The sequence below is a fragment of the Rousettus aegyptiacus genome, unplaced genomic scaffold (genome assembly GCF_014176215.1).
Source record: "Rousettus aegyptiacus isolate mRouAeg1 unplaced genomic scaffold, mRouAeg1.p scaffold_m13_p_5, whole genome shotgun sequence".
Classification (NCBI taxonomy): domain Eukaryota; kingdom Metazoa; phylum Chordata; class Mammalia; order Chiroptera; family Pteropodidae; genus Rousettus; species Rousettus aegyptiacus.
In genome coordinates this window covers 34,481,989-34,506,580 of record NW_023416308.1, presented here as the reverse complement: position 1 = coordinate 34,506,580, position 24,592 = coordinate 34,481,989, and the positions used below count along the sequence as shown (strand labels likewise).

At 35.6% G+C, this 24,592-nt stretch overlaps 1 protein-coding gene across 1 annotated transcript; it reads right to left on the bottom strand.

The window, feature by feature from the left end:
- Positions 1–965: 965 nt before the first annotated feature.
- On the bottom strand, positions 966–21,919 carry ARCN1 (archain 1). The gene is made up of 10 exons (XM_016139301.2): positions 21,764–21,919; positions 13,547–13,810; positions 12,870–13,049; positions 12,532–12,737; positions 11,694–11,858; positions 8,949–9,114; positions 7,519–7,666; positions 7,120–7,228; positions 4,447–4,651; positions 966–2,876 (listed from the first exon to the last, which is right to left on the bottom strand). Exons 1-10 carry the CDS (start codon positions 21,764–21,766, stop codon positions 2,787–2,789), a joined length of 1,536 nt encoding a protein of 511 aa, XP_015994787.2. The 5' UTR covers positions 21,767–21,919; the 3' UTR covers positions 966–2,786.
- Positions 21,920–24,592: the final 2,673 nt, after the last annotated feature.

Here is a 24,592-nt window from a genome sequence, read left to right as displayed (position 1 = left end):
TTTCTCCTATTTCCTCCAATGAGCCCTACCAGATGTTAACTTTTAAGAAAGGTCATCATGGAAATCTCTCAGGTACTACCCAGTGTGAATAATTTTAAATTAATTGGCAGGCAAAGTTTCCCGTCAGAGATGCATAGGTAATTTTGGGTTTGAAACTTGACAGATTTTTTAAAAAAAGAACTCCTGACCACAGAGTTGTGCTCACTGCCTCCTCTATGTGGAATTAAAACCATAGGAGGAACCACAGAATACTTTGTCAGATCTTATTGTTAGCCTCCTTCACAAGAGGCCAACAAAAAGTCCACTCGATGCTATGGAGGGATTAGCTGCCAGAGTGTGTGGCATGGTTTTGGTGTGCATTTCATCGGATTAAGGTTACAGTTTCAGAGAGCCAAGTCACAGTTCAGCAACATTACACCAGCTACTTTCTACTTCTCTTAAGAAAAAAACCCTCAAAATCTTGGCTTTCACCATTAAAATATTTAATTCTCAGATGCTTATTCATTAGAATTATTTGCCTTCTAATTTGTTGATGTTCAATAGTTCTCAAGTTAAATAAAAAGTAAAGCAGCATCTTGTTCTGAGGGAATTAACTACTCCCAAGGTAATCACTCATCCCTGGATAGCTTACCACTGTTTATCTAACGGGGAAGCAAATGCTCTAATATATCACAAACCATTGTTATTTGAAGATGAAGCCTCGGTTTTCTTCTACAACTGCCCCTGACAAATTAAGTACCATTAAATTCAAAAGCTGTCATAAGCACATGTGTATGCGTATGCTCAAATGTAGAAAAATACAGAAGGAAGCACAATACGTGTAATAGGGGAAAAGGCAATGAATACTCGAGATTATTTTCTCTTAAAAAATACATATCATTAATTTTTGATCTGAGATCTTATTACATTATCCTGAATCAGCAAGGAGACAACAGAATATGAGACAGTCAAGAGTCTAATAAGCATTCATTTTATAATACTCTTTATTTGATTAAAGAATTTGACTTCTTTGTGTACAGTGGAATGTTATATTCCCTATGTATTTTACAGGGTTACAAAACGTCTCTCATTTTAAATATTACCCCAAAAGTAATTTCAGAAAAAAAAGTTTTTGTGAAACTAGACTTTTAAAAAATCATATGGACAAGCAACTCTCAAACAAAACTGAATTAATAAGATTTCTTTCCTATTTAACTACATGACAGATTTCTTGTCCCAGTTCCCCTCCTCAAAAAACCTCATGTGGAAACCAAGCTAGAGATAAAGGTTCTTCCCTGATGCAGTTAAGGGAAAAGGAAAGGCCGGAAATTTCTTTGGCAAACAATTCTATCCATGGCCATTTGTGTGTGACTGCTTTGCTTAAGGACAGCATACTCTTCATGGGGAAGGCCAATGTTGTTCAGTATGGGAGTGGTACTCCCACTGAAGTGTAGAATTCATCTAGAGTCATCCACCTCTTCTTCCTGCCTTGTGGCTGCAGCCTGGCAGCAATTCCACCTACCTCACTGAGTGCAATACTGGGTTAAAAGCCAATGCTGGGCTGGTTGATGTATTCTTCTCCACTGAAAAAGTAACGGAGATGGGGCTAAGAAACAATCACTACATGATGACACTCAATAGAAAAGCCTTAGGGGAGGAAAAGGAAGGATTTCAGAAACAGAGATAGACAGGCTGGTGATAAAATGCTAGGCAGGCAAGAAAGAAACAGGAGTACATATCAGCAATCTCACACATCTCGACATAATTAATTACTTGCCTCTTGAAATGCTAAAAACCTGGTGGTGGAAATGGAGTCTCCCTAATAGTATAGGGCCAACAGGATTGGCACTACGACTCACTGAACCTATAGCCTCCAAAATCATAACCTTGTCTCTGCTAGGAAAAAAAAAAAAAAAAAAAAGGACTGGTAACATAAACAATAGCAAGAAGGAGGTGGTGAATCTGAGGAATGTGAATGGATGGATTACAGACTGTGAGCTATTATGTTTTACCTGAAGTACCCAAAATGTGAAGAACTGGAAGCCTGGTAGCACCACCAGCAGACATGATTACCTGTGGATGAGAAATCCCTAACTGGACAAAATCATTCTCCTCCCAGACATCTTTAAGTGGGGGCTGTGCCATTTGAAAGCTGTTTCTCAGCTGTCTTTGATATTGACACAAGTGGGATTCATAGTATTGTTCTAAAGTGGAGGAGCAGGCCTGAAAGAAAAACAACTTGGTGAAGGACTAAAGAGATGAATGGATATAGGAAAAGGACATGAGATATCCTTATCTTTCAACTCCTAGACCTGCCTATATAGAGATGATCCCAGGGCTTGATTAAATGTAAAGAAAGAAAGAAAGAAAGAAAGAAAAAAAAAACTAAAGGTAAAGAAAAGTAGTATGAAAGATTAATATCATCTGCTGAGAAAACTTTTAAAAAACAAAGTATGAAACATAACTATATTTAGGGATTAAAATAAAGGAACACCGTAGGTGAAGGCAGAAAAGGTGTTTAACTGGGGCATCATTCTCTAGAGAGCTTGCTTTCCTGCTGGCCAGTAAAATCTGCCAAAGAAATCAGGAACCTTTCCCTTTATGTTTGTGTCATTTCTTTGCCAAAGAATGTCTCTGTGACACTGCAACACTGAGGGTGAGTTGAGGGTCCTTGCGCGCCGAGAATCGTGCATTATATCAGAAATAAAAGGTCTCCAATGGCTTGTGGATTTGGAAAACTCTTCAGCTACTGTGGCTTCTTCTTTATTAATTTGGAAGTTTTCCTTTTCGGTTCCCTGGTCTTGGTATTACAGGATTTCATACTTATCCACTAGGAAAGTGGTCTCTGTGGAAAACCTTACAGGGCTGTTCCCATCTACCTGGGTCACTTTGGTTACCTAGGAAAACAAACAAAGAGTAAGGTAAAGCAAAAGGAAAGTGAGTCTCTGGGGTGTTGACTAAGTTCTCAGTGCACAACAGATCAAATTTCCTAAAAGCAGTATTAAAAAACTCAGAAACGCTAAAAAAAAAGTTCAATTCATTATTATAGCTTATAGCATCACTCTTCCCCATAATTAACCAGCCTTCTATACAGAAAAGAAAACTGTTGGGATGAGATGTAGTGTGGTATAAAGTAAAAAGTCCAAATGAGTGGTCACTGCCCAGGCCCTGCCCTATTAAACTGATGAAGTTCACAGACATTCTACCACGATGATCAATTAACCAATTAACATTTTGACCCAAAATGCAATATTTTAACTCATCAACATTATTTGTTTGATTTGCTCTCAAAGTCTAACTAAGCCGCTCTATCATACTTATTTTCTAGATATGGCTGGATATGTTCTAAAGTGGAGGAGCAGGCCTGAAAGAAAAACAACTTGGCAAAGGACTGAAGAGATGAATGGATATAGGAAAAGGATATGAGATCTTGTCTTTTTAATAATAAAAAGGTCTAATGAATTACCTGTAACAATGGTACCTGTAATGGTACCAACACAATACTGGAACAATTAATTCATATTTTCTAATGAGGTTTTGATAGAGCAATTATACTGTCCTACTCCTCAAATGGTCTCAAACAGGAAAATGTACTCATTTCTATCCCATGTCTTGGGTTCAACAATGTGCTCTCAATACTGATGGGGTTATGCCAATAACTGAGAGGTAAGGGAGGGCGAAAGGGAGAGAGGGGGTAATGGGATACAAGAACACATTGCTCTTTGGAATCATCCAACAGAGGAAATTATAACTTCCCAAGTGCTTACAGGAGAGACAGAGACCATCTGGGAGGATAAGATAATGCCAGAGTAATAAGCAAATCAACGAGTCAGAGAAGAAGACAACAATATAAACTGGGTCCTTGTAATACAATTTCAAAAAGTGGAGAAAGAATGAGTTAAAAATAATGACCGTAAAGAAAAGTTCGCAAATTTCTATTGCTTTACAAAAAATTTGTTTCATGATTATCTGTATTAATGAAGGGGAGCTGTGACATATATAATCTCCAAATTGTATACATCTGTATTAGAATCAGTTTTTTGGGATAGTAATTTTACCTTCCAAATAAAACACTTCCTTTCATTCCTTAGGTTCAAACCAAGTGACATTATAAACGCATTACAAAACCATGTGTTGAATGTTTTGGCAAATGGATTTTAAAATATACGAGATTATTAAAAAAACAGGCTACTAAGAGATATAAATCTTGCACAATCTTTAAGTACTTTTATACAAATTCATACTCAATGTCTTTACTTTGTCTGCTCTAAAGAGGAAAACTAAGGTAAAAAAGGTAAGGAATTTGACCAAGATCATACAATAAATAAGTCAGCAATGGAAATGGGAGAGGACACTATCTTTTCTGCTTTTTTTTTTTTTTTTTTGCTCTGACCATGAAGTCATGCTGTCTATCTGGCATCTGTCTTAATGCTTTCCCCATATAGGCTCTCTATTAAAATGAGGTACCTGTATGTTACAGTAATTTTTTTTGGAGATGAAGGAGACTTGAACAGGAAAGAAGTCATTGGGCTGCCCAGCAATGCTGAACTCGAGGCTGCCACTCTTATTTTTGGCATCAATCACTGGCAGGCACCACTCCAAAGTATTTCGTCGACTGTCATGTCGATACTCGCCATCGATCTCACCAATCACTGGTGCGCCAACACCAGATCTGTCATGAGAAATATCCATGTCAAGTTAGTTGTACAGAGCTGGAAGAAATGCCAAGGAAAATCAGCCCCAAGTATGATTATGCTCAAGTTCTACCCACTTTTATACAGTCTAAGAAAAAATTAGGCTCCCTAATAACTTTAAGGATCAAAGTCCTAGCACCTTGGCTAAGGGTCTTATTTATTTCCTTTGTAAACACACAGATTTAAACATCATATGTTAATAGGCAGATATGCCCATGGGCTGCTCCAACATGTGGACTAGATCTGGAGCTAGTAGGGGACTGAGAATGACAAACGTGTGAAGTGGGATATATTTCCAAAAATCCTGCACCAGTGGTTTGTTGCTATGTCAAGAAGGAATTTTAATATAATGTAGCTCTTTTTATAGGTGACAGTGGGGAGGGGGGAGCAAGTTGATAATAGTGTGTGTGTGTGTGGGGGGGAACACTATAAACACCATTATGTGGTTATTCAGAATGGAGTGAATTTAGGCTTTTGAGAGGATGTTTTCAAAAGATTTAAAAATGTTTCAAAACTTACTGTAGTTGATGCCAGTGTATCTGATTTACAATCCAGGAAGTGGACTTATGTTTGATAAGTGAAAGCACAATTACCCCCTGACAAAATGCGAACACGATAGAAAAGAGACACACAGACAGACACAGTTGTCCATGATCTGCTAAAGAACTAGTTAGAATGTACTTTGCATCCCCACACATGGCTGATAGGCAGTATTACCTACTCCTACATATTCTAAATTTATCATTGTTTAACTCACTAGTGACATTCAATGCTTATATTAGGGGCAGTGTAAATAATGGAGACAAAGAAAACTTTTAAGGGTGATAAAATGCAACTAACTCTTCCCTATCAATTTTATGGTCTCAGTGTATATATCTTCTTCTCTTTGCTCTGTTCCAATTCTGATTCTGATTTCTAATATGATCAGTTCTAGACAATATGGTAAAATGTTGCTGAAGGGTGTCTTCTGGAGACTATTGCAAAATTGAACTAAGACACAGGAAACCACCAAAACCACAATTATAGGGTAGATGGAAAGACCTAAAAATTGTGGCATCCTAAAAATAGTCTAAAAAAATAAATCTTGACAAAACAAAACCTATACCTGTTATCAATGCCCAAGACCTACAATGGTTCAAAGCAGTCATCTACTGTTCTGAAAGAATAAACAAGCTGTGAAGAATAAACTGGTTATCCCATGAAGGGGGATACTGATAATAAAGCATATTTTTAAAAACGGAAATGACTAAAACCAGATCTGGCCATGTGAAGGCCTGAATAATCAAAAAGGGACAAAACTATAAATTAGTACCATTTTCTCTGCAACAATAACTAAGCAATATAACAGTAAAGATACACTAAGATTACACTTAACTATGTGTTCATGGGTCGGGGTGGGGTGCTGAGAGGCAGAAGAGAGGAGCTGGGATTCACTAGTAAAGTAATAATAGTACACACTCACTGGAAATGCTAGTGAGGAGATAAACTTAAGGTAGAGTTATTTCCAGAGGATCTGAGAAAGTAGGCCATTCAACACAAAACAAAAAGTTATTTGAACTAAACTTTTGAGGGTGATGGACATTTTTGTTATCTTAACTGTGGTTATGGTTTCAGAGGTATATACATGTCAAAGCAAACTGTACAACTTAAAGGCAAGGCAACCCTTGGTTGACCTCACAGATTGTAAGGACCTTGTCAGCTTACGATCCTTGATTTTTTTATTTTTTATACCTATAGTACCTGGTCTTCCTAGGTGGTCTCCCATCCAAACTGTAATTTAAATACATGTAGTGTATTGCATATTAATCATACTTCAATACATTTACTGAAAGTAATTAGATATTGTGTTTCAGCAAGATTTCACAGTTCCCTTGAAAACAGACTCTCATTTTTAGGTGAAAGTTTTGATAGCAAAATGAAAAAGAAAACTCCAGTCTGCCAGACTCAATTTCTTTAACAGATGCAAAATGAAACAGAAAGCTTGAGAAGTGGCTCTTCCTTCTGGAAATCTTCATTACTACATGAACGAACTAAGGACCAACATCTGAAAACCTCTCTAGAACTACAAATGGCTGGTTCAGTTTTTAAGTCAGTAAACTCCACTCCTTTTAAGGTATACAGCTTAATGCATTTTGACAAATGTATGTAATCATGTAAGTACCATCACAATCAGTCACAGAACATTTCCGTTTTCCCCAAAAGTTCCCTTGTGCCCCTCTATAGTCAAATGTCTTCTTCCAGATTTTTGTTCTAAAAGTGTTACCTTTTCAGAATGTCATAAGTGGAATCACATAGCCTTTTGTATCTGGCTTCTTTTACAAACGGCCTTTAAAGATGCGAATATCTTAGACTGAATAACCAGCTAAGTGCTGTCTCCAAAACAAGTTCCAAAAGACTTATTCTATAAACCCAATACAGAAAAAATTATGTGGGGAACACCACTTACGGGAGTGGGATGGTAATAACCACATCATTCAGTTCTAAATTATCTTCTTGTAGCTCATATTCTATGTTGACATCACAGCCATTTCCACTCTCTGAGGGCCAGCAATTAACTGAGGAGAAAAGCAAAGCAGGCATACTAGAAAATTAGAAAAAGAGTAAAGTTAAGATGGCAAATCAAAGCTGACAGCTGTGGGCCTTAAACATACTAACGTAAACGATTAAAAGCAACAGTTTCAACATTAAAGCTATTAAAAATTAAAGCTAATGATTAAAATATACAAAATGCAGTAGGAGCTCATTTTGTCAAGAATTTTGCTATGGCAATGAAGAGGGTTTAAGCCAGGTCTATTTCTAGTTCTCAATGCAGACTAGCTTAGTGGGACAGGCTTGAAGCACTTACTTGTCAGTGGAATAAAAGAGTCCTCTGTGGTTTGTAGTCTCCACTTTAGCACCCCTACGTCACTGTTGACTGGAAATGACTTCTCTGGATTCTTCAAGCCAATGAGAGATTCTGCAGTGAAAAGTTTTTTATCCACATTTGGATGGGTCTGAAATGAAAGAGAAAGAAAACTTCTAAGGCTGACATGACAAGACAGGAAATAAATTCCCTCTGGCCTTCTAAGGCCCATAATCACAACATCTCAAACAGGGCACCTAAAAAATTTCAATTCTTTTTTGTTTTGAAGAAAGATTTCCCTTCTTTAAGGAGTTTTAAGACTCAAGACGTTTAAAAAATAGCTAAAAAAAAAAAAAAAATTCAACTCTAAGCCATTTTGTTCATAAGTGAACGAATTAATTTTGTAATTGAAGAAGTTAAAGACCTTTAACCAAGTCCTTTCCAAAAATACTTCACAGGGAGAAGCAGCCGCCTCATGGTGGGAGACAAGCTTGCCAAGTAGAAGACTAGGGTCAGATGGTAGTCCTGGTTTTACACTGAAGAGGCAGGAGAAGGGAAAAGTTCTGTGGAAAGTTTAGTTGCAATTCTGCCCAGAGTGCTAAAGTTGTTCAAACTCAGGCCAAGTAAAATGGACAAATCTCTTAAAAAGGAAAAGAAGTAACTTTTGGATAGTAACATACATACACTTTAAGAGCTAGCAAAGCTGCTGTCAAATAATATAAGCACTGCTTCCTAAAGACAACTTTGTGCTGATTATGGGGGCGGGGGGGGGGGGAGGAGAGGGGAGTAAACAAAAACGCATTCTTCCCTGAAAAACCTTTCTGTTCCTGTGACAAGAGATATAAAATCAATCATCTAAATAAAATGTAACAAGAACTGTAATAATATAAAGAACCTCTCATACATACATATCCAGGCAGGTGGGACATACATATTTATTTTGTAAGTATTTTATGCACTTTTCAAATACACCATTAGATACTGCCCTTCAAGTTAACAAAATAAGCACTGATAACTGTATTTATACAGTAGTAGAAAGAGTAAATTTGGTATCATAACCTGTTTTAATAAAATACCTCCCTATTAAGTTTAAAAACTGTTTTGTAAAAACTGTATTTTAAGCAATATCCTAAATGAGTTATTTTACTCTTTGCATTAACAATAACAGATAAGCATCTCTCTGCACCTTTGTTAGTGAGTATGGATCTTTCCTTCAGTTCCAAAATTAAAAGGCTGTTTTAACACAGCTGCTATCAATTACTCTCACCTGGGGAAAGAGACTTATCGCCTCAAGGCATCCACTGTATGTAATAAATTAACTTCTTTCCTAGGCATCTAGAATGGCACTAGATATACAACTTGTAAGTATAGTTGGGAAAGACTATGTTAGGTAGATAAGTCTTAATATCCCCTTATCAAAAGTCATTACACACCTGTAGCTGTACCCCTTTCTTATCTTCATTTTCCACATGAAGACGAATTCGGCCAAATTTATCGTCTGAGATCCTAAGCATGATCATTCCATGCAACTCCATATTCTGTAAACCACCATCTCGTCCACAGGTTAGTGTGATTTTTTCCTCAATCTTCATGTGCACACTACAGAGAAAAAATAATAAATTTGTTCAGAAAGGTAGAAACCATAACTCCCCTTCTTTAGGGTTTAATAGTGACTAGCCATCCACGACTTATTTTAAGGTGCTCCTGCTATATACATCAAATTTAAAGTATTACACCACCCTTTGATTCTTAAATTCCTCTCATCCTATAAATTCTCACCTATGCGAAAAATGTAGTAAATTATTCACCAAAGAACTGTTTGTAACAGCAAAATTGAATAGCAACATTTAAATTGGAAACAATTTAAATGTCCATCACTAGGGAAGTGCTTAAATATATAAATGTGTATCTGCAAAAATAAATACTATAAAGTTGTAAAAAAAAAAAGGGGGGGGAGGGGTACAATTGAAAAAGGTTTTATTTGAAAATAATTTCAAATATTAAAAATTACAACTATACCTGGAATACATGTACACCATTTACTGCTGTTAACATTTTATCACATTTATTTTAGATTTACATATTCATTATAAATATTACATACTTGATTTTTTTCCTGAATCTTTTAGAAGCAGATAATATATATCTATGGCTTCTCCCCCTAAACACTTCAGAGTACAATTTTGTAAGACTATGGATATGCTCTTACATAACTACAGTACTGTTATTAACTTCATAAATTTACATTGGTAGTTTTATCTAATCTACCATCCATATGCCAATTTTGTGATTTGACCTAATAATGTCCTTTAAAGTAGCACAAGATCTAGTCTAAGGCAAGGCACTGAATTTAGAGGTCATGTCTCTATAACTTCAAATAAGGAAATTCTTATCTTCAAAATAATTAAGTGAAAAAAGCAACTGGAAAATGTGTCTAGTATGTACCATTTATGTATAAAAAGGAGAAAAGCAGAATATATATAATGGTTTTATTCATCTCTATATACACTATACCCCTCATAAGGATACATACAAAAACTAGTCAATACTAGTTGCCTCTAAAGAGAAATTTGTCTAGCTGAGTGGAAGAAAGACTTACTGTAATACATTTTGAATCTTTTGAATTTTTAACTATATGAATGTATAACGTAATAAGTAAAATTAAAAGTGCTGCTGCTATGGGCAATTGTTAACTATAGTTTATCCACATTCTTTACTAAAACTATTGTTAGCTGGGTGAAATGCAGAGGTTAAAAAGAATATTTTGGAATTCTACTTTGTTCTCTGTTCCAACCATTAAGTCTTCCCAGAAACAAAGGAAGAGACTCAAGACGACAAAGGAGTGTATCTTAAGACAACGCAGGGTACCTTCACAAGAGTTTGCTCTTGTGAACTCTTGCTTCACAGAATTTTTTTTTAGAAAAGAGTCTCAACATGAAATCAACCTAAGTGTCCTATGATAGATGATTGGCTAAAGAAGCTGTGGTACACATATACAATGTGGTACACATATACGACACAAAAGAAGAGATGAAATACTGCCATTTTCAACAACATGGATGGACCTCAAGATAATCATGCTAAGCGAAATAAGCTAGACAGAAAAAGTTGAAAATCACATGCTACCACTTATATGTGGGATATAAACCTAAAAGCAAAAAAGTGAACAGGACGAATAGACTAGTGATGATCAGAGGGGAGGGAAGGAGAGGGAAGGTAGACAGGATGAAGGGGGTCAAATATGTGGTGACAAAGAAATCTAACTATGGGAGGTGAACATACAGTGTAAATATATAAATGCCTTACTTTTAAAGTGTACAGCTGAAACTTATTGGTTTTCATTAACCAATGTCACCATAAAAACAAATTAATTACAAAAATAAAATTAACAAATTAAAAAAAAAAGTCTCAAGCCCTCTCTAATGTGATGGTCTCTAGTATTTTTAAAAAATAGTGTCAATCCTCTGTTTCAGTCAAAGCCAACCACTAGGAATAGCACAGGAGCTTTTAGTCATCTAAGAAATTTATCCCAATGTAACCTTGTTTCTCATACAGAACAGAACATATAAAATACTCCTTTTATGTATACACTTGATAGGAGGTATCCTCCTAGATTCATCTTTCATTTGCCCTCAAAACCATCAGCAATAGTAGAAGATACGGGCTTCAAGACAAGAAATGTGAATCAAGAATATGTGAACTTGATAACTACCACTTAAAAATGTTACCAATTAGCGCCACAGTCCTGAGATCAGAAACAAATAAAAATATTCTATACTGGGTTCAAATAATTAAAAGGCAAAAGATAATGTCAATTTTCTCCTAAAGACTGGTTCTCTTTAAAAGTTTAACGAGAAAAAGACATGCCAGCTTTAGCTCTCTAATTCGAGTTCATTTTAAGAGTCAAGGCACACAACAGACATGAAGACAAGTCATTTTAAATATAGTCAGCAGAGCTGATAAAAGGGTAAGTTCTAAACCTCATTGAAAATAGATGGCTGAGAACGCCTAATCATGGTTAAAATAAAAAAGGACTTCATGTTAATACCTTAGAAAATACTCTAAGTCTTTTAAATCTGGAAAAATTAAAAAGACACAAAAAGGATTTATGGTGCAATGAAATAAAACTCTTCAAACATTATGTGTGGTCTCTTCTTACTGAAAAGGTCACTACTTACCTTTCCATGTTAATGGGTGGAGCATGTACTTTGGTTGCTTCAGAAGTACGCTTGCCCATATTGGAGGACATGATGGTTTCACCTTCAGATTTCAATTTGTCCACAAAGTTATCGACTTCCTTTCCTTTGGCTCCCAGTTTCAAAGCTTTGCTTGGGCCTGAAGGCCTAAGTGAATACAAAGTTAGAAAAAATATACACGTTTAAAAAAACAACCCACACATTAATTAATAACCTCATATCATTGACGCTTTCCCTGAAGCTGTTCTTTAAGAGGAATGTGAAGACCTCACAAGGGAAAAACCTAAGTGTCTTAGCATTTGATGGACAACTAGACTATTCCTTGTTCAAATTGGCAGCTGGGTCACTATTAACATGTAAGCTTCAAGTACCCAAAGACTAAAGGTATACTTTTATAAGCATGCATGATCTGATGACAACTTTGTATCTTCCATCTAGATAAATATACCTGTCTACAAACATTTACATATAATTGCAGGTAGTGGTAAATTCTCCCTGAAATCCATTCATGAACACCAAGATTAAAAATCCATGTTCCATAAACAGGTAAACATCTTCTCCACACCTGAAATAAGGCAACTCTCATGAAACTGAGGTCATGGTATAATTTATAAAAGAACTCTTTTACACACACACACAAAAACACCACATTCAGATTTCTCCTTTTCTCCATATTATGGAGCCAAATTCAATATTACATTTTATTTTATCAAGTCATCATTATTTACAGCTTGCCTAAAAATCAGTTATCACTCCAAAGATACACACATACAGCCTTCATCTGCCATTCTAGGGCTACTGGTGATACGCTGAATTATACCTGGTTGGTGCAGGTGCCACTTTTGGTTTATCAGTTTCGATGATGGTGTCTGTTATCATGGCAGCTGTGCTGCCCCCAGAGACTGTAGAACTTCCAAATCCCCCAAATCCTGGTGCTTTTTTGCCCTGTCTCTCTGCATCTCTTCGGGCCTGTTGTAATTCCTTTGCTTTACGCCGCATCTCAGCCTTGGCTTCGCGTTCTTGAGTCTATTAAAAAAAAAACAAATACATGAATGTGGTTTTGAGTATAGTCTATGACAGCAATTAAAAACAGAAAAATCGGACAGTGAAGATGAAAAGAAAGACATACAATTTGGTAGTCCCAGAGAAGAAATTTACCTCTCTAACTGCTCTGAACACCTTCTCCTCATGAGAATCCATTTCTGTGAAGGTTCTGATCTGTGCCAGATTAACATTCTCCCGGTATCCCAGGGCGACAATTTCATCAAAAGCAAAAATCAAATCAAAACAGTGCTCAGATATTTCATTCTCCTCTAAGGCTCGGCAATATTCAGGGATCTAATCATGAACGGCAATGGAAAAGAAAGATTTATCAGCAGTTAATGTTTTTCAAATCTTACCCTTTAAAGAACACAAATTTCAATAAACCCAAATTCCTTTCTTAGCTCCCTCTACACTATTTTAAGCAAGACTTTACCATAAAGTCTTTGTGTGTGTGTGTCTATATCAACAAATCTTATCTAAAGTATATTACCTAAGAATTCAGCCAAACAAGTGTCAGAACCACAAAAGCAAATTAATATAACTGCTTAAGAACTAGGAAACAAAAGGGCAGTTCCAATATTCTCTTCTGGGATACTTCCGGCGTAGGAGGACATCCAGTAAATGTCTGCTGAATGAATAAAGAGCTGTGGCAATAAGCTGCTGGGGTGGGGATGGAGGTGGGCAGAACATGAAACATGCAAACTGATAAGCATCAGCTGCTTTAAGTAAAAATCGTTTTGCACAGAAATTTTAAAGCAAACTTTAACCTGCTAACACAGAAGGACTCTTACCACTCTTGAGAAGAGCCTTAGGGTCTCTAGATCTTCTAAGATGTTGCTGTTTTTGGTAGTGATCAGTACCATGTACAGTTTCTCCATAGGCTGGTAGACGTATCTTACACTCTCTGTTTCGACAAATGTATGTTGCTTTCCAGTGTTCATGAGCTTTGGAAAAGCTGCTAACAAGCCCTCAATCCGAGTTCGGGTCATCTCCACGAATTGTCGAGAAACAATAGCCTTTCCTGCTTTTGTGCAGACCGCTGCTGCCAACAGCACCTGCCAGGAACATATGTATGAATAAGTACTAATGAATTATTTCTTCACATTGGTTTTCTCAACATTCTCAGATCTTCCACTGAATGACATACTCAGTTATTTAGTGACATGACTATTAGAATGACTTTTAAACTCTACTTCATTGTTTATAGTATGCAATTCGTAAGATAAAACTAGAGGAAAATGAAGGCATTTATTCCTATCTTTCAATAAATTACCTAAAGAAAAGTCAGTAAATAAATGTTTTTTTCCAAGTCTACATATATATTATCGATGTAACTCAGAACTAGGTTGCTCTCTGCATTGACAGGCTGATAAAGATAAACTTTTTCGAAAAAGAGAAATTTCTACAGCTAAAACAGAGGTCTTATCAGAAGATTAAAGGTCTGTAAGAAGACTCTGACCATTGCTTTCATATTTACCTAGAACATGGAACCAATCTAGTGAGTTTAAATGTACCTCCTATTCTTTAACTTTCCCATCCCACACTATCCAGATACGTAAACAATTTGTAAAATGAAAAACTAATGACTCAGTGTTTCACAAAGGTTTTGACAATGGGCAACGATCAAGACCAACGGCTTTTTTTCGGAGTCTGGCATTTCATTTATGAGAAGACCACAAATGCCATTAGTAGGGGAGTAAGAAAATTATGTACAGTCTTAAGTCTTTTCAGTGAAGGAACGGAAGAATTCACAAATATAAGTAACAAAAACACTATGACTTTTAGATGAAGCCTCAATGCTAGGATACAACCACTGAAATATTCTACTGGTTAGGCTTCTCAGCTTTACAGAAATCTGTCTTGTACAAGTGAGCAGTCTGAAAAAAAACTAGTTAGTTAATTCAGATAAATATTCTTATAGTTTCAATATATCAATATAGTTTAATAATAATCAAAGGAGAACACGATGTTCTTATACATCAAGAATTAGGGTAATTAGGGTATTTGGGAGATAATTACCATCATGTTTATTTCCAAACAGCTAGGTAAAAATAACTTATATTGGAAAAGTGTTTGATCTATATCTTGCACAAATAATTTCCCTCTGCTCAACAGATTTTCATTTCACCCACTGATTTACCTCCTGTGAACACGGGACAGATTTTCTCATCTGAACTCTTAAGAGATAATGCTATCAATTGCTCTACTTCCCAAGCAACTGCAAGTTGAGAAAGAAGCAGATTTAAGGGAGCAATACAATTCTATTTATGTTTCTGATTCTATCCACTCTACATTAAAACTTAATTTAATTATCCCAGCTTGGAGTTATTTTTTATGTTGTACAGAATTAAAAACAGCTAAAAATAGAATAGTCCTAAATCATAAGTAAATACTCTTAGGGAAAATTTTGTTTTGTAAATTAGTTCCTTTAAAAAAGATCAGAAAATATTTTAGACATACGAGGATGTATAAAGCATAAAAGTTATCAGTTGATTAAGAACGGCAAGTAAGCTAGCTTAAAAGTCCAAAAAATCACTTTCCCCTAAATATTTATAATCTTTTAAAAATAGTTTTGTACTTAAGATATGTATCTTTCACCATCATCAACTACTTGGGAGGTTTTTGTCATCACCTAGGTATGAAGCAAGAAGATTTACTGAGGGTAGTAAAGGATCCTGAAAAAAGAATAAAAATGTAAAATAGTTATGATCCTTATCTCTTGAAAGATATCCTTCACTCCATGTCTTTAACTTTTTGTTAGCTATAGAATTTTATTTCTTTAATTCAGTTCTATCAAGGTATAACTGAAATAAAATTCTAAAATATTTAAAGTGTACATTGCGATTATTCCATGTTTTTAACTTTAAATTAATGGTGTGAGGAAACAAAAAAAAGATTTATTTAAATAAGGACAAGGTAATATCTAATCCCTAAAGAGAAGAAACTGACCCCAAATTATCACCAGGCAAGAGGATGTTTAGAAGACTAAAACCAAATGTACTTAAGAAATTTGATTTCACATTCATTTTTATTATATAAGAGGTTCACATTTCAACCATCTACATATTTCTGGCAAAAAAAAAAAAAGAAAAAACTAAAAGAAAAATGTAGTTGCTGCTTCGGCTTACCAATGACAAGCAGGTAAGTCTCTGTACTGGTTCACTAAAGGTTTATATGCCACATATGATAATTTTTTTGCCCCCAAATTATCCCTCAGAAAGAAGCTGTGCCACATAAAACTTGCACATGCGTGCTCATAGCAGCCTTATTCATAATACCTAATAAGTGAAAACCCAAATGTCCATCAACTGATTAATGGATAAAGAAAACGTGATACAGCCTAAAATGGAATATTATTCAGCCATAAAAAGTAAAAAAAATGTGCTACATGAAAATTGAAAATATTATGCTAAGTGAAAGAAACCTTACATCTTATATGATTCCATTTATATGAAATATCCAGAATAGGCATATTCACAGAGACAGAGGCAGAGAGGGGAAGTAGGGAGTGATTACTAACGAGTATAGGGTTTCTTTTGGGGTTATGAAAATGTTCTAAGCCTAGATAGTGGTAATGGTTGCACAACTTTGTGAATATACTAAAAAAATTACTGAATTGTATAAAAGGCTAAATTTTATGGTATGTGAATTTTCTTTCAATTAAAAAAAAAAAGGAATGGAGGGGGCAAGCTCATAGATTAAAAGAGACTCAATATAATGTCAACCAATTACAATGTATAATCTTACTTGAATTCTGATTCAAACAACTATAAAAAAACATTTTAAGACAGCTGGGAAAATCTGAACTGTGAACAGTTAGTTAGCTAATGATATTAAGAAATTATTGATAATTTTTAAGGTGTGATATAATATCGATTAAAAATATTTTTTAAATAAGGAATACTTACCTTAGAAAGAGTTGTACAGATTCAAATCCTGTTAGGTCTTGCATATTAAAGGCGATCTCTCATTTTCTTTATGTTGAATAACTAAATGAGTTGTGTGGAGTAAACACTATCCTCAATGTCAAACTGTGCTACTTTTGCATGTAATAATAAAGGGTCATTCAATATATTAACTATCCCAAGGATCAAAAGTCACATTTCATATGCTGAATGTCAGTTATAAATATATTTTTTTAAAATCAACCAACCTAAAGTTATACAAATGACTTTTATGATGAGACAAAATTTCAAAAAGTAGTAATATCATATATCAATTTAAAAAGTGTTAAACAACAAAAAACTAAACTTTTAATTGAGAAATTGTTTTCCATTCTTATATTCATGAAACAACATCCAAATTCTTAACATCATCGTCATCACTAGGTTCACCAGTTTTCTAGAACTTTCACATAAGACATGTATATATAATTAAATTTTATAATTTATTATGATCATTTCCCAATATATATAGAATCAGTATATTGTACACCTGAAACTAATATTATGTGTCAGTTATACTTCAAAGAAAAAAAAAAAAGCCTAGTAGGGATAAGACACAAACATAAATAACGATAATACTAGGTAAGTGTTAAGTAATGTGCTATGGGAATTCAGAGAAGAGATTACTCCTAGCTGGTAAGATCAGGGATGACTTGATGGAAGAAACAGTATTTAAATTAAGCTGTGATGGATCCAGGGATGCAAATATGTAAAGAGGATATGCAGGTCCCAAGCAGGAAAACTCAGACTCTCTAATTCATTCCATTACCCAGATACAAGCAAAATAAGGCTTTAGTTCAGTAGTACCAAAGTGCCCCATACTAAGTATGACTAAGGTTTGAAACACTGAAGACACCACACACCACAATCACTGGGTCTGCGAAGGCAACACAGGTTTCGATTCACTGTGTTATTCATGTTAATGAACACACAGTTATTAACATGGCTGGCAGGTATGGTTACCTCTAAACAAGATAAATTTAATCTATCCTAAATAATATTCATTTTCTTCAATGCTTTAAAGAATAAAGCTTTTCACATCAATGCTTACTGAAGTTAAACAATTATTAAAATTAGTACACACTATAAAAATGTACATAGTACACACTAAAAGTTAATTTTTCCTCCTGTAATTTGATCTGATTTTCTTTGGGGAAGGTTAAATACATATGATTTTCATAAAGTTGTTTTATTTATTTATTGTTTATATTTTTAGAAAAGAACATTTACAATTCTAAGGAACTTTCAGGAGCCTTTGATTGTTTTACCGATATAACCACCTAGGGCCCAGAAGTTAGAGAGAGGGAGGGAGGGAGGGAGGGAGGGAGGAAGGAAGGAAGGAAGGAAGGAAGGAAGGAAGAAAACCCCAGTAAGTGGAGCTGTGTCAAACAAATTTTCTCTAATAGGACTTACAATGATTTGAGTATACTGTTTTGTTTTCGTGTTAAATAAATGGACTCTCTCCTACCCAGATTTAACTACATGGATCAGAAAGTTCCACAAGTAAAAGAAACCTGGAAGATTAGGTTTCTGTTCTACCTCCGTCACTAATTATATAACCTTGAATAAGTCACTTAACTGCTTCTTAAAATATCCAGAAATTAGAGGTTTATATGAAATCTAAAGTGTCTTTGCATCTTTAAGATTCTATAAGTCTAAGCATTTGAAACTTTACAGCAACAGAAAATGTATAATACCTCCATTTTACACCCACTGCTCCAGTAGTAACTACTTTGGAACCACACATTTTATGTTAATATTAAGCCGCTAGAAAGTGAAGTGCCTAACCAAATAATGTGTGTAAATTAAAATATGTGTGTGAGATAGAGAGCTGCCTATCATCCTTTCGCTCTCACTCATGATAGTGGTCCAAGAATAACAGGTAGTAATTGAGCATAAATATGCACACTTTCCTAAAGAAAAAAGTCAAGGGCATCCTCCAACCCCTATGCACTAAGTGCTTCAGTATTTCTCACTTCCAGAATTAAGTAATCACTTTCTCCTTCATAATTCATGATATTAAACTAGTTTCTACAACTGGCATAGAAGACCATTTTGTCTTTCTTGTTTGCATGAATTACAGATAAAATCAGAGGGAAAATTAAAATAAAATCCAGATCATATACAAAACCTAAAACTTGAAGTTACTCAGTGAGAGTTTTAAGCTCATTACAAGTTCCTGCACTAAAACAAAAGCTGTACAGTAAAACTAAAAGGACATCATTCTCAGTTTCTGTAAGCAACTTCCTATTTGGAGACTAGATGGCAAATCAATGGAAACTCAAGAAAATAATTTTCATTCTTTGCTATCCTCTCGAAAAGCAATCGAAAAATCAAAAAGACATATAAAGAATATAATGTCAAATTATAATATACACCTGAAAATTATGTAATCGTGTTAACCAATCTTACCCCAATAAACTTAAAAAAAAAAAAAAAAAGAAAATACAATAGCTACACAGTTGCTGTATTGTATATAAAAAGGAAGAAGGAGGAAGCAATAATAATAATCCCCTAATTGGATTATTATTAGGATTGGTTTTTTTCTCCATCATTTATAGGTCAGCCATACAAACCCAATACTAACTTTCTAATAACTAATAACTTCTGGGAACTGAATGTGATCATTTATATTTAATGTGGCCACTACAGTAAGTTTACTCATTGCCTACACTTAATAAGAACAACACTGTAGATATGCAAGATTTTACAGACTGTTGTTACCGTGAGACTTAATATCAAGCTTATTCAAATGTAAGTTTACTAAGAAAAAAACTGACTATAATACTTGACTAATGTTAAGAAAATAAGCACATGTTCTGATTTGGAGAAAACTAAAAAAAAAAAAAAATCAAGATGCCCTTTTTTTGTACTTTATTTTATAACAAAGTCATCATAAGCTATTTGTTCATTTATTTCCCTACTAGGACTTCGAAGAATAGGTTTTTTTGGTACTAACTTCAGTAACAAAAGTCACAGGAAATTTATTTATGGACCGATATCTGCAACTTATTCTGAAGGGCATTAAAAAAAGATGTATAGACGAATGAATGATTAAACGTGATAAAACAAGTATAGTGAAAAGTTAATTATAGACTCTAGTTGGTGATTATATGGGAATTCTTTCGACTTTTCTGGACGTTTGAAATTTTAAAATAAAATGTTGAGAAAAAAATTAACTTTCAGAAGTTATGAAACAACTTTTAGATCCAAAAATCTTACAAAATGTCACCCTATTTGGACATTTTTACTATCCAGGGATATCTTCGTAAAGGAATAAGACCTAAACATATTACACAGAATACTTAATGTCTTAAGACTCAAGAGCAGAATGTATTTAAGAGGTTCTCCAGAATACACAAATCTGTATCTGAATCATGTCAAGTCCCAAGTAATTCAGAAACATATGCATATTTAAACATGACACAACTGTATGCTTATACACGTGTCCAAATAACATGCAAAAATTCCTATGTTTATCACTCAACACTTAGAACTTTACCAATCCTTGCTTATCAATGAATTAAAAATATATCAAGTCCTCAATAACATTGTTTCACTCAAGATCATGTCACTATAAGGATGATGAGATACCATGAGAACTGTTGTTTACATCAATTAGCTTAGGTAAAACTGGTTTCCTTATGTCATTTGCTTTAAGTCACAGACCCTATTGATGGCACTGAGGACTTACTGTACTAAGTTCCAAGAACTTTTCACATCTTTTTTTAAAGATTATCTATATTTGGGTTATATAATTTTGCTATTAATATTATAATATGCTCTAAAATGCACTAAAAATACAATCAGGATGTAAAAGTGAAAGTTTAAAAATCACTATTCAAAAATTAAAACTCCTAGTAAAACTGGAAAAAAGTGGTTTGGGGAAATTTTCTCTCCAACATTAAAGTTTTAGGAGACAAACTTGCTTGATGCAGTTTATATACCTGGAGCTGGGAAGAACAAAAACCAAACCTTTCGGTGTTTAAAAGCCCAAGCATAAATCCCCCACTACGCAAGTTCTCATGTAAAAGTTTGTCAACAGAACTTAATATGATCAACACCAGATTACACTGTCATCTCTCAAGGGTGTAGGAAGATGCTTTAAATCAAATAATCTACTAACAACAAGTGGATAAAAAAAGAAAAAGAAAAACTTCCTTCAAAAGACTGAAGAGCATAAAGTGCTCTAAAAAATAAATTATTCGCTCGTTTGGAACCAAAGAATTTCTACTTCATAAATATCCACAAACTGCGGTGATAAAGTAAGATGTAGTGGAGTAAGCACTGTTTTGTCCCATCCTAACCTACATTAATTTTTCCCAACTCTACAACAGATGAGAACACAAATAGCATGTTAACAGGACCCAGAGTATAACCCCTTCTTACAATAACATGCCACATACATATTTTACTTCACCGGAACCGTAAGTTTCTCGAAGACAGAAAGCCTGTGCTCTTCACAACTCAATTTCTCAAAGCTCTATACAGCTAGGGACACAAGTAAGTTCAGGGACACTAGGGTCTACAAATTAAGTGTTAGAAGTTACTCCTTCCTGTTCTACACTTCCTTTAAAACGAACAAAAGAAGTCCTGAACACCAATGGATTTGGATATCGAACATTAATGGCCTACCAAAGTGGGGATGGGGAAGCAAGCTATTAAGAGAGGAGTAAGAATCCTGGAAGAGAAGTCCAGGCTGCTGAGCCTAGGCGCCCAAGAACAGGCTGGACTTCTGCGTCGAGGGCATCAGCGTGGGGTCCAAGTGACACCACTACGAGGTTCTCACAGAGCAAAAACACGACCCGTTACGGGGCCTGGGTCTCAGCAGAGGAGGGTGCCCGTTGGGGGCTGAGGGGAAAGGCTGTGGGCGCGACGACAGAGTAACTGGACTCAGGCCCCTTGGATCTCCCGAGAGGTCGGGCACAGGATGTTCCCCCAGCCCTGAGGGAAGCGCCGGGCTCCAGGCCCTCGGAGAGGTACTTCTCTGGCCCCAACACCAGGCCCACCGGCCGGGAGAACGGACCAGCAAAGCTGAACCCGGGAGTTAGGCTCGGATCTTACCATGGCGAGGGCGGTAGTGGGGCGCACCCACGCTCGGATCCACTGGGGCTAGGGTGGGGTCAGGGAAAGGGAAATACCAGGAGCTCTGGACCTGCTGCCCCCCGACAGGAGCCGCTGCCGCTTTGCCTCTGGCCAAGATGGCGGCCCTGAGCCACGTCTCCAACCGGAAACTGCGTGGGTCAAAGGGCGGAAGGCGGGGCCCCGTGGGGTGGGGAAATTGTGCATATAAGGCTTAGAAGGAGGCTTGGATCAGGAGGTATGGGGCTTTCCTCTAGCCGCGGATCCGTGCTCTGTCTCTTTATATTTTGTCAGTGCCCTTCTTTAATTTATGACATCTCTTGCAGTTTATAAAGCTCCCACAGCCACTATATCATTTAATATACAAAATAATCCTGTGTGCATAAGGAACTAATATCTAGAGTACAAACAAGTCTTGCAGCTCAATAATAGACAATCCAATTTAAAAATGAACAAAATAGACATTTCTCCAGAGAATATATAAAAGACTAATAAGTATATAAAAGATGCTCAACATCCTTAGTCCTTAGAGAAATGCAAATCAAAATCAAGATACCACTTCACACCCACTAGGATGGCTGTAGTAGCAATGTTGGTAAGAATGTAGGGAAATTAGAACCTTTACATACTGATGGTGGGAATGTAAAATAGTGCAGCTACTTAGGAAAATAACTTGGGGAAATAGTTTGGCAGGTCCTCAATAAGTTAAAGTTGCCTATGATCCAACAATTCCACTCCCTGGTATATACCTAGGAAAAGTAAAAACATGTTCACACAGAAAAGTGTGAGAAGAGAGGAATGGGAAGTGGTGTTTGCTTTTTGGAGTGGTGAAAATATTCTGGAATCATATAGAGGTGGTGGCTGCACAACTCTGTGAAGAAACTTAAAAACTGATGAATTGTTCACTTTGAATAGATACATTTTTATGGCTTGTGAATTATGTCTTTTTAAAAATGTGTACAAGAATTGGGGCAGTTGCTGTGTTTGTGTTTATTTTGTAGGTGAAGAAAATGATGACAAGTTTAAAAAATTTACCCAAAGTTCTAGGCCAGTATATAACGGAAACAAGAATCAAATCCAGTCTTGTAATTCTATAGGGATTTCTTCCATGCCAAATGTCAGACTTAGGGCATAGATGAATCAGCATTTCTTCCCTATATCATTTTATCTCATTCATGAGCTCAACTATAAGTATTCTTCCACTGCTGCAATAATGGATAAACAGCAAACTTTTAGTGAGTGATTATTTTGTGTCAGGCACTTTACACATGTTATCTTTAATCCCTTATAACAATCCAGATAGGAACATTGAGGATCAAAGAAGTTAAGCACTTGCCCAGACTCACACAGCCAGTAAGGAATAGAGCCAGGATACGAGCCCAGCTTTTCTCATTATGATACACCTGCCTGTCTTTATTTCCTGTGTATTCTTTAATGTTCACCACAAGAATTCTCTGAGATAGGAACCATTATCATCTTTACTTTACTGGTGGGGAAACCAAGGTACAAAGAGGAAAATTTTCTACCTCAGGTCTCAGGGCTAGAAAGTAGCAAAGCTAGGATTGGAACAAAGGCTGCTCAACTTCAGAACCAACACCCGAAAGCACTGCACTATAGAATTCTCACTCTTACTCATTTCAAATCTATCTCCAGTGGCTTTTTAGTAGAATCATTACAAAGCTTCCATATTTTAAAACTTTGCATGTCTGAAAGGATATATGTCAAGCTGTGTTGTTTATTTTTGTTATAAAAACTACATACATGTATTTTTAAAAAGATGAACAAATTCCTGGCAGCTTCCAAGGGACTTCAGTGTGGACCACCAAAGTTCTCAAAGACTAGTTGATACTGATTCTTTAGAAACATGAATTAAATTGCATTAAAAAAGCACCTCTGCAAACATGCTTTTTGATGACTGCCTTAGAGGCAGTATGTCATAATGGTTAAAGGCAGAGACTTGGGATTTAGATTGACCTGTATTTGACTCCAATATTCGGCACTTACAAGCTAAGCGACTTCAGGCAAGTTACTATAATTCTCCTAAGCCTCAATTACCTTATTTGTAAATTGCCAGTAACACCTATCTCCTAAGGTTTGATGTTAGATAACATAGTAAACTAGATAACCTAAGTGCTCCTACATAAGTAAGTACTTAACAATACATATCCATTGTTATTAGCAATAATAGATGACTAAAGTTTCTTTTTTAATGTTGTGGAATTCCATTTTTAACCAGAAGAGGTGTCTCTCATTTTCCTTTTTAAAGCCACTGTCCCGCTTTTCTCTGGCAAGTTTTCAGGGTCAAATTTCTAATATTCTTTTCTTTGTTTCTTTCTCTCTGACTCTCCAAATTAACTATGTCTATAGTTTGAAATATTTGTTCCTTTCATTCGCTCATTCATCCATCCACTCAATGACCATTTTTAAAGCACTTAATTTATGCAACGCACTGAAACTATGAGGATCTTAAAAATTAATTAGACACAGACTCTGGCCTAAAGAAGCTCAGTCTTTTTTAGCAAATAAAAATAGCAGGTTAAATTGGAATCTCATATAAATAACGAATCGTTCATTAGCATATATACGTCCCCTGCAATGGGGCACCGTGGAGGGAAGGGACTATAAGGCAATATAAAGGACGGACGAAGTGTTGCAGAGATTCCTTAGAAATTCTGCCTACATTTTCATTAGACTGGTTTAGGAGGGACGGCATGACTAATGGTACTTGTCTTGGAGGGTGAAATACACACGGTATTTCCAAATTGAAGGGCTAAACTATTTGAACCGAAATTCATCCGCCAGCTTTGCCAC

What these genes read in the sequence shown, in the direction of transcription:
- ARCN1 (XM_016139301.2), bottom strand. An exon ending in TGTTCAGAGCAGTTAGAGAG is followed by an intron (nt 12,738 to 12,869) that starts GTAAATTTCTTC and finishes TTTTTTTAATAG; the next exon opens with ACTCAAGAACGCGAAGCCAA. An exon ending in GTTATTACCATCCCACTCCC is followed by an intron (nt 4,652 to 7,119) that starts GTAAGTGGTGTT and finishes TTCTCATGACAG; the next exon opens with ATCTGGTGTTGGCGCACCAG.